The following is a 10,338-nucleotide window of genomic DNA, read 5'->3' as shown; positions in this document are numbered from 1 at the left end:
CAGTACTAGCTTCTTGCAAAAAAAAAATTTGAAAAAAAAAAAAAAAAAAACGAAGCTCCGAATACTAATTTAAGCTCCGAATACTAATTTTCCGAACGAGTATTCGAATAATTCCGGCCAGCCCTAGTAAATTCAGCAATGGCCAGTTCCTTAAAAAAACAGCTCGTTGTTTTTCTTTGGCAATTTGCATTATATGTACTATAGTTCTATAGTATGACAACAGTATGGTCACTTTTGTTCACACCAAGGGAGCATACAATTGAATACATACTGTATAATCTTTATGCCAAGGATGGGGATCACGCCTCTGAAATAATAGCATTTGAACCGTGCTCTGCCGATCTGCGGATTATGTCACAGGACACAAAACACGGTCTGTCTGAAGAAGGACGACAGCCCTGTTATTTTAGACTAACCTTGTCTAACACCGCTTTTACAAATCGGGTACAGATACATATATCCTCCTTGTGATGCTCAAGCCCCACCTTTGCTCCACCTGCGGTAACTAAAGGAGCTGAACTCTGACCCAATAAGCAGCTGTTTGTCACCAAGATCACGAGAATCGCCCTTTCTCTTCATATATCCCCTTCGATTGTCCTTTACTTTAACTATCCTTCTGCGTGTCCTTTTTCACCCTCAATCTCCTCTCCCCTCCTCTTCCCTCTCCTGCAGATCCATTAGGTAATGAGCCAATACAGTAAATCACAGCGATTGCTTCTGTATGTATAATGACTAAAGGCATTACGTAAGATTCCCCTGTGCTTGGCTAAATCAGCATTGGCCACAGCTATGCGGCATGATATAGGTCTTATGTAAGACAGTGCGCTAAGCCCTTCACCACAGGACAGTATACTTGTTAGTGGATCTCATGTCTCTACAGCATGGAGTGATGATTATGAGTTAGTCGATATCAGGGATGAGTGGCCCTATTGATGTGAGATAGTCAGCCGGGAGGCCTTTTTTCCACCCCTGCTGCCTAAACCGGGAATAGACAGAGAGATTCAAGGAACAAAAATGGTTTGTAGGCAACCTAGCTGCCAACCTCCATCCCAATAAACTTTACACACTCCTGCCAGTGTCCACTTTCTGTGTAGAACAGCTGTCTGTGTGTGTGTGTGTGTTCCAGGCAGCTCAACTATCAGATCCCGTCCGTATAACATTGACATATATGCTTGGTTGAAAAGTATCACTTCTCCTCTTTGAACGGGGCTGAGAAAATATTAACCAGCTGTTTTGGACCAACTATGCTTGGAATGCGTCTTTTAATGCAACTGCTCTGCAAGGGACTATTATTACCTGCAGGGCGTGGTGCCGATTATTGAGTGTTGCTCCACAGCCAAACGGTCTCCAGTAGTAATACAAGGAGATACGTAGATGTTCGGTTTGTGCACTTGTTGTAGATGTGTGGTGGTATCAATAACAGTAAGCCCTCAGTAAGGTGGACTGACATTGTTTATGCTTAAGAGCTAGCTTTATGGGATTTGGCCTAAATCAATTTCATAGGTCACAAAATAGCCACTCTGAGCACTCAGACTGGTATTATGGAATTGTGAATAAGCCCCTTAGCTCCTCATGATAACTGTATAACTTAACTTTGAAAACCCAAATAGCCTGCACCATACCACGGTAAATACCCAAACAGATTCTGAAGGGATTACATGTCTAGGAATGACTGGCATGTCTGCTAATGACAGACAGCTTAGGCTACTCCGAAGAAATGGCCTCCAGTAGCTTTCAAAATGAAAAAACATTATTTCAGACATATGCAAGTTGGGGATGGACCATGTTAAAGGTCTAACCAGGACAGGAAATTTGTCTATGGAACAAAGTTGCAAAATAAATTAGATTTCCAATATATTTTACTTTTTTAGTGATATAAAGACGTCAGAGTTATGATTATTAACCTGCCATATTAATTAAATTGCCTATAATGGATGAAAATAATTTAAAATGTCTACAATTGCAAAAATGTGTAGCCTATATTCCGATTTACCTAATCAAGTCTATTGTTTTACAGCCTAAAAATCCAGTTTTGCAGTGCATTGTGTATCATATCATGGTTTTTGAGTTGCTATGCGTCAGAGCCTCGTGATAAAATCACTTTTAACTTCCTTTAGAGAAATTCTGCGGGCCCCAGTAGACCTACCCGATTAGTCAAGCAGCAGGTCTTTTCACTGCAAGTGCGGTGGATAAGAGAGAAAGAGCGAGAGAGTGCGAGAGAGAGGGGAGGGGTGGTATTGGGAGGAGGAGTTGGGGGGTCACCTTTTGTGCAAATATATCAACCACGCAAGAAGGCTACCACCAGCATCAGATTTCTGTGTGTGTGTATGTGAGGCTGAGGCACTCCTTTTGCAGAGAGAGAGGGAGAGAGAGAGAAGTCCAGAAAGCTCTGCAACATTGAAAGAAGAAAGAAGACCTGCTTTTGCCAGATTTCCAGCCTTTACCACCAAGACCAAAGTGAATACTTTTCCTTGAAAAAGTTCGAAAAGCGGCCATGGAGGGGATAACATTTGGACGCGCGTCGCTCGTATGCACCTTGCTGCTCTGGGCATTCCAAGGTAAGCTATACGGTCTCTTCGGTACTTTCCGCTACAATGTTTAAATGACACCCACGCTTACTAACTTTACAATGCTTTCGACACGGCGCTGGTTAGTTTTTCATGGCTTCAGGCTGCAGATTTATACTTTTCCCCTTTGGCATGTCTCCCGAGTTAAGAGGTCCGCTGTTTACGGGACAAACCTGTCCGTACATGCCGCGGTCAAAAACGGCCCATTACGTTTATACACTCAAACAAACACTTCTTATTTTTATTTTTTTACTTTTTCCTTTCTTATGTTGCGCGATCCGTTACCGGCTGCGCTGACATGTCGTAACACGCAGACAGCAGGTGGAAAACCGGATTTATCCCGAAAATCCAACTAGTGTGGAAAAGAACAACCTCGGCAGCATAGACGTCAGGTTGCGCAGCCACGACGCACCTATTACAGTGGGTTATATGTGCTGATGATGGGATGTAGTAGGCTGTATAGGGTTAATACTTGTTCTTTGTAGTTCGTCTCAGCACCGCACCTGAGTTAACTTTTCTATAACGCACAGTGTAGCGGCACTCTATTTCCCTCTTGACACCGGCGCTTCCAATCCAATATAGCTTGATAAATAGCGATAAGTTACGATGCAGCCATAACAAGAGATATTGGACTGTCAAAATAAGAAGAATGGAGATAAAGTGTATACATAAAAAATAATAGAAAAAGAAAAGGAAAGCTTCCAAAATCATTGAACATCACACATATTTATTAAACAGTTTCAAGACCATGTTGCCCGTCTCGCTCAAGTCTGGCTGCTGGGTGCAATTCCACGGCTTTGATGTCTGATCTGCAGGATTTGCCTCTCCTTTGCTGGCAGCGCGCCTCGATCAACCTTATCACCCCTGGGTGCTGCCAGTTAGACTAAGCCAATTTAAATTCAACTAGACTACGTTTTCTTTTATGAATTTTTGCCAAAGAAAAGTTTTTGATCACTGCCCAAAAATATCAAAGCTCATCTGAGGAGTTGTTGTGGTGCTATACAAACTCATTATTGATCTAATACATTTACCATAGAGATTATAATATGTCCAATGCTTTCCTTTTGAATAAGGATATACAGTATCACCACCATTATGGCCCCATTGCACTTTATTGTTGATAAAGTCCCATTTTAATCTCACTGATTTTAAAGTCGATGTCCTTATGACGTTTAAAGTTAATTGATTTATTTTGATATTAGTCGTTTTTCATCAATCAAGAACAATTACATTAGGATGCTTGGTGGGCATTTTGTGAAATATGTTTTTAATTCCTCATGTGTGGGGGTTTGAAGAAGCAGGATGAGCTAAAGGGCGGGGCTGGGGATATACTGGGCGACTCCCCTTTCTCTCTGAGCTTTCTACCTCTTCTTTTCTCACTGTGCTCACTGCATCAATTTATTTTTCTCATACATTTTCCCCTCTTTAACATGTTTTAATTTCTTTAAATGTTTTTATTAATTTCTTTGCAAATACAGCTTTCTATAGAATAGATCAGCTTCCACCTCAAGTTGTACCTGGCTATGAGCTTTTCCCTCCTGTTTACAGCGGTTCATTTTCCCGGTCTTCTTGTCATACGACCACCCCCTCCCTCCCTCCTATCTGGCCGCCAGAGAGACAGTTGTTGCGTCTTGCTGTCTGTCTGCTCCTCTTCATGGAGCCTTTAAACAGGTGCCCACTGAAAAAGTGCCTTGTAATTTATGGATGCAGTGTGGTTCACACATCCCCTTCCTACAGCTGCGGTGCGATGATTTGAAGGCTCAGCTCCAGGTGCTGAGCTCACCCTGTTCCCCCCCATGATGCTCTGAAATCTGCTACAAAACTTCTACTGCACTCTCTCTCTCTCCCTCTCTCTCTCTCTCTCTCCCTCCCTATCTCTCTCCATCTCTCCCTCCTTCTCTCTCCCTCTCTGGCATAGTTTTGTTTGGTCTCTGTGGGATTCAGTCACACAAACCCACATTCTCACAATTGCCGGTCACACACTTTCAGCTTCCAACTATGTCAGCGCTGAACACATGGATGTGCACTAAATGGAACCAGGGGACACACTTAACACTCAAATGTCTGTTGTCTCCTAAGTAAGTGTGACTACATATTTCAGAGCATGTATGCCTTTCATTTATGTATGAAGTTGTGACACGAGGATATATGGTGTATGTATGACATTGCAGAGTGCCCCAGGGTGCTCTGCATGCCTGTGCCCGGGACCACGTTGACTCTATGACCTGCTCAGACATGTCAGTAAACGACTCCTGAGATGCCATTGGCTTTTTCCATTACAACATTGTCATCAACAGTGGAAACATGCTGAAAAATACCTCAACCTCATGAGGTATAGTAATAAGGTTACAAAGTATAAAGTTACATAATGTGTTTGCCTTTTTCAGGAGTATTTTATAGAAGCAATAACTTAACTCTAATCACTCTAGCACTGCTTTTGTTTGTACGTAACCTGGCTTTGTGCTGGTTTGCGGAGATATAAAGAACAAGGTAACATTCAGGTAAGGGGATAAAAGGAGAGTCACATTGTCAGGGTTAGGCTGATTTTAAGCTAAACTGCAGAGACTCCAAAGTGGTTCAGGAGAAGGTGGAGAGAATCGTAGTGACAAGCATCGGCTGGGTTCAAGGTGTTAAAGTCTAACAAGCGGTGTCAGCCTCTTTGTCTATCATCGCTTTAATTCCCACAGTCATTTCCTCACTTTTTAATTTATCTGCCCCCTGCAAGCGCAGCATCAAAAGTGCACCCCCTGCTGCCATGGGTAATTATTATGGTATTAGGGCCAGGAAAAAAAGGAACCATTTAGCCTCAAGGAGATAAAAGCGAGGGGGACCTCTTTTACAACTGTCCAGGGGCACTTGGTTTGAATCTTTTGCAAGTGTTGACGCATGTTCTTTCCTGAATGAATGAATGAATGCAAAAATATTAATAGACATTCACAGGTAGCGTACACTGACAGGCCAAAAGGGGGTGTGCTCACTCAAACACACATTAACACACAGATGCACATAATGTGCATGGTACTGTTCATGGAAGCCCCTATACTGTTGACTTATGTGTGTTACGCAACACTGGGAACCTTAGCTCATGTTGACGCTGAGTGAAAGATTGATAGTGGCTGCTTTGGGAGAACAAGTCCATATTTGCCCCATTGTCCTTTAGGCCTGTGGGGGGAATGGGCCTTGGAATGCTGGGGCCGTAGTTATTGAGGTGATACATTATCCTCTGTGTGTTTGTGTGTGTGTGTGTGTGTGTGTGTGACAGTGATGGGGTAGGGTACTGAGTAGTGGCATTCCTCTGGACATGCGATGTGTTTGTTTGTCACCACCTCGGATTCTGTTGGAGAAGGGCTTCCTTTCTGGCTGTGAACCCCCCTCTCACCACAAGTCACAGGCCATAATCCACATACAAACAATCGGCCACAATGCGGCTGCCATGTCACTGACAAGAGGCAGCGTCATAGGTGCAAAAGCAGGAGTCCGTTTCACAGCCAGGGTGCATTCTTGTGGTCTGACCGGGTTTCACTTCGCTGAACAACACAGGGGGAGGGGGGGGGGGGGGGCACCGGTTAAACATTAGTCGATGATTATACATGGTTGATTTGTGTTGGGAAGTCCATAAAGTAATTAGGCCTACTGATTTCTTGAGGATAGGATTTGAGATAACCAAGCCTATGCCTATATCACATACCCATTGGTGTTTATTAACTGCAGTGAATGAAGTCAATTAGAGCGGTTTGATAGTAAACTGATGTTGGCTGGCAGTGACGGTAGGTTGTGCACGCACATGGTTGATCCCGCCGGTTTGAATTCAGTTGATGTGGTTCACACAGCGGAGACGGAAAAGTTGTATCCCCCTGCTTTTTCATCCATGTATCCTCATAAGAGCTTCAAAAGAGCTGCAGCCAAAGCTCTGATTACGAACACACACACACACACGCACACACACACACACACACACACACACACGCACACACACACACACACACACACACACACACACACACACACACACACACACTCCCCCACACAACCACACACTCCCACACGTCCACAGGTGCTCATACATAAACAAAAGGTGTATTTATCCAGATTAGCTTTGTCTATGTTCCTGTCTCCTTCTTATCTTTGTTAGCCCGTCACTCCGTCTGTCTCTCTTTGCCCCCCACCTTCTCTCTCTTTTTTTGTGTCCTTTACAATGACACTTTAAATGAGTTTTTTTTTTGTGTCATGCCGAGTTGTGTGTTTTCTTGCTTTGATTTACCATGTTGTTGTCTTTGCCTGTGTGTCGACCGCTGTGCTTTTGTTTGCGCGGTTCTCAGGTAATAACCCCGCGGAGCATCAGGAAGATCACCCTGCTGTGTTTTTAGTGGGAGAGGGCTCTGTTTGCTTTTTACGTCCCACGTCTAAAGACGACTCCCTTGTCAGATTTATGGGTCGCCAAGCATTGACGGTTTTAAAATAAGAAAGACCTCTCCTTCCCCACTTGGCGCACTCAACGTTTCTCACTTTCCAAATTCCACATTCCAGTTGGGTTGTCAGCCTGTGCCAATGACTGCAGTTTGAACCTCGGTCGAAAGCTTTTTAAAGTGTCACACATACATTGCAAGAGAACACAAGAGAAAAGTGGCAAGGAAACTGACTATGGGCGCTGTTTTTGGTTGGTCGTTTTTTTAAAGGATGCTTTTCTTGTCATTAGTGGGAGTTGCAGGGAGGGAAGGAAGGAAGCAGAGAGGAAGGGACGGGATCAAGGGAAGGGATGAGACATGATTACAGCTGACTATTGTGTTGCCACTGTGCAGTCTTGTTCTAGTCTCGGGGGAGGAAGATGGAAGATGATGGTGATGGGTAATTTCAAATGCAGCCATGAAAAGTGGCTCCATGTCTATGTATGTGTGTCCTTTCTCTTCATCTGTGATCGTAGTGGTGGGGTTGGGGGAGGCAATTCACGATTGGAGCAACATTTTTACATTTACAGGGCTCTTTCGGGAGATGAGGTTAAGTGCTACCAATCCATTTAGCAGAGGAGTGCTGTAGTAAGATGTGGAATAAAAGCCCCTCTATATCTCAGTCTATACAAAGCAAGGATGATTGACTTGGGGATTTTTCTTAGCTGCACGTTTTACAAAAACCTGTGTCGGAAAACGGCAAGGCTAAAATAGGATGGCCTTCATGTTTTGTGTCCGCCACATGGCATGGCTTTCATATACTTCCTCTTGTGCCCAGTTGTTTGGATCAATCATCAAAAGCATGCAATCCAGGGATGGGATGAAAAGGAAACAAAAGCGATTAAGCTAGAGATAGCAGCAGCAGCAGTGAGGATCAGACATATAGACAGAGGAGTATGTCAGGATTGAGGAATATACCAATTAGGAATGGGGAATGTCGTGGAATATGCCTGGATCTTGGGCCAAAAAGGAGGATAATTTTTTCTGGCAGCAGAGAAGAAACCCAAACCCCTGCGCCCCTCCAACCCTAAACCCTCCATCTGACTGTTGGCTGGCAGGGGGCATCCTCTGGGAGCCCCGCAAGCTGTTGCCTTTCAGACATCAACAGTTGCTTCAGCAGCAGTTGTTAAAGGCACCCCATCCAGAAGAGCCCTGTCACACACCCAGCCACCCCCTTCCACGGGTTCCATTACCACCTCGTGTCTTTCCACACCACTGACTTGGCCTGGTGTGGGGGGGAGGAGAGAGTACAACCGTATATTTGCCATGAATGAACCCCCCACCCCCACCCCTTAACTTTACTTGTTGGTGCCTTAGTATTTATTCGGCATCCTTGAAAAAATGCCTCAGCAAAAATTAATCATTTCCCTTGCCACTAAGGCCCCATTTTAAGACCCATGGACAGATATTTGAATGCACCTCTGACCCAGTAATTCCTGCTTCCTAAGGAGTGGTTTCAGAAATATGACTGTGGGGCCTCGGGGGGGATTGTTTTCCTTCCTTATCTGTATCGCATAATGATAACCATGAGAATGAGTGTGACTTAAAGTTCACCAGGCTACAGAATGGTATGTGTTTACATACGTGTACACATGTGCGTGTTTTGAGCAAATTTACTCAAACCACTGCCACAAAGGTGGGCCAAAACCACGATCGTTACTCTTCTCTCTTTTTAAACAACCTTTCATGCGCAATCTCCCTTTTCCATCTCTTCGGAGGAAACATTCCTGCGCCCACTCCCCCTCCCATACTTTAATCTAGTTAATGGTTAAGCAGCGGTGGTTAACCTCTCCAGTGGGGCTGGTCACTGTTTGACAATCAGATCGTATTGCTTTACCTGGGCCGTGGGGACCTGAAAAAGGGTCAGCCGTGGAAGTGTTTGCGCGGAAGGTTTAGAGGTAGAATTTGTATTACAAGTGTCTCTATGTGTTGGATGATCGCTATGACCTCATGGCTGTGTGCGTGAGAAAAGGGGGTTCCCCACGTTACCTGAGAGCCAGGCCTAAGGGTCATCACTGAACGGATCCAGTGTCAGTTTTCAGGGCTTCCGTATAAGGAAGCCCGCCTAAGGACATAACTGGTCTTTGTTTTATTGAGGTTTCACTTACCTTCGCCCCTCTCAAACAACGACCAAAGCACTAAAGTTCCCTCTGTGTGTGTGTGTGTGTGTGTGTGTGTGTGTGTGTGTGTGTGTGTGCGTGTGTGTGAACTTGACTTTGAAAGGGAAGAGCAGAGGAGTAGAGTTACCATGCTCAGACTGTTAATATTCTCCCCAAGTCACATCCTGTTCTTAACTTTAGTATGAGTCTTTTTTCTACTTTGAGTTTAATTTCTCCTTGGATTTACTTGTCGATCTCTGTATACCATGCCCTACTTTGCGCCCAGCTCTTTCAATGATTGCTTTTATCCCTGAGTTTCTCTTCTCTGCATCTCTCAAACTCACATGTCTCTCTCTCTCTCCTACTCTTACTTTGTCTTACTCCTCCCTCCATCATTTGTGTTTCATCCGAGCCAGGGACGGACACAAAATACAGGTGTCCTCCTGACCATGTGTTGTTGTCTAATCACCACAGTGTTGCCTGAACAGAAGGAGCTACTACTGTACAAGCATGGTATCTGAGATCCCTGGGGATTCTTAGCAGTAGGGAATTAGGAATCTTTTTTAGTTTGGTTTTTTTACTGACAGTTCAGCAAATGACATAAATCAAGACATAAGACTTCCACTGATGTAATACTCTTGATAAAGTTGACTCACTTCTTCTTTTTGCAGATCTATTTAGGCAAGTGCATTCTGTTGGCAATCAGTTGTGTTCATATTCCGAACAAGATGAGGGGACTCAAGTTTCATAACTTCATTTTGATTCAGTCTAGCAGGAAAGAAGTACAAACTTGCTCTCCCATCCAAATACATATTACATCTGAAATCAATGGCCCTCAATTGGATTATGACTCCATCAGGCTAAATGATTCCCAATTACATGTCTGTGCGATCTGCAGAACAACAAACGTGATAGATAGTTATTGTGGGGATAATGTTAGACTTACAGCGTGCCTAACTGATTTAGCCTCTTGTTATTAAGGGCTAAAGTAATTATAACCCCAGGGTTTTGCCTTGAAAGCATCTTCCATTCTGCGCTGGAGGACATGTTGCGACATCATGACTAAATTCACTTAACGATTATATGTACTTCTGGATGATTATAAAGCAGGAGCCAGCTGAACATACTGTACATTTACGTTGTGTGTCTGCGGAAAAGTGACCATGGCTAGGTACTCAGCCTTTTCCTGGCAGCCCTAGTGAGTGCTGAGAGAAGAGGCAGCTTAGA

The 10,338-nt window shown here is 44.0% G+C and overlaps 1 protein-coding gene across 2 annotated transcripts in view; it reads left to right on the top strand.

Moving 5' to 3' along the window:
* Positions 1 to 2,331: 2,331 nt before the first annotated feature.
* bcam (basal cell adhesion molecule (Lutheran blood group)) overlaps positions 2,332 to 10,338 on the top strand; it is a 47,753-nt gene continuing 39,746 nt past the window's right edge. For both annotated transcript variants that reach the window (XM_080040227.1, XM_080040226.1), the window contains exon 1: positions 2,332 to 2,558. In XM_080040227.1, the coding sequence (XP_079896353.1) occupies positions 2,495 to 2,558 (64 nt within the window). In that variant the 5' untranslated portion in view covers positions 2,332 to 2,494. The remainder of the gene's footprint in view (positions 2,559 to 10,338) is intronic.

This window comes from Ammodytes marinus, assembly GCF_949987685.1.
Source record: "Ammodytes marinus genome assembly, chromosome: 13".
NCBI lineage: Eukaryota > Metazoa > Chordata > Actinopteri > Uranoscopiformes > Ammodytidae > Ammodytes > Ammodytes marinus.
The sequence above is the reverse complement of the archived record's forward strand: the minus strand, read 5'-3'. Positions and strand labels throughout refer to the sequence as shown.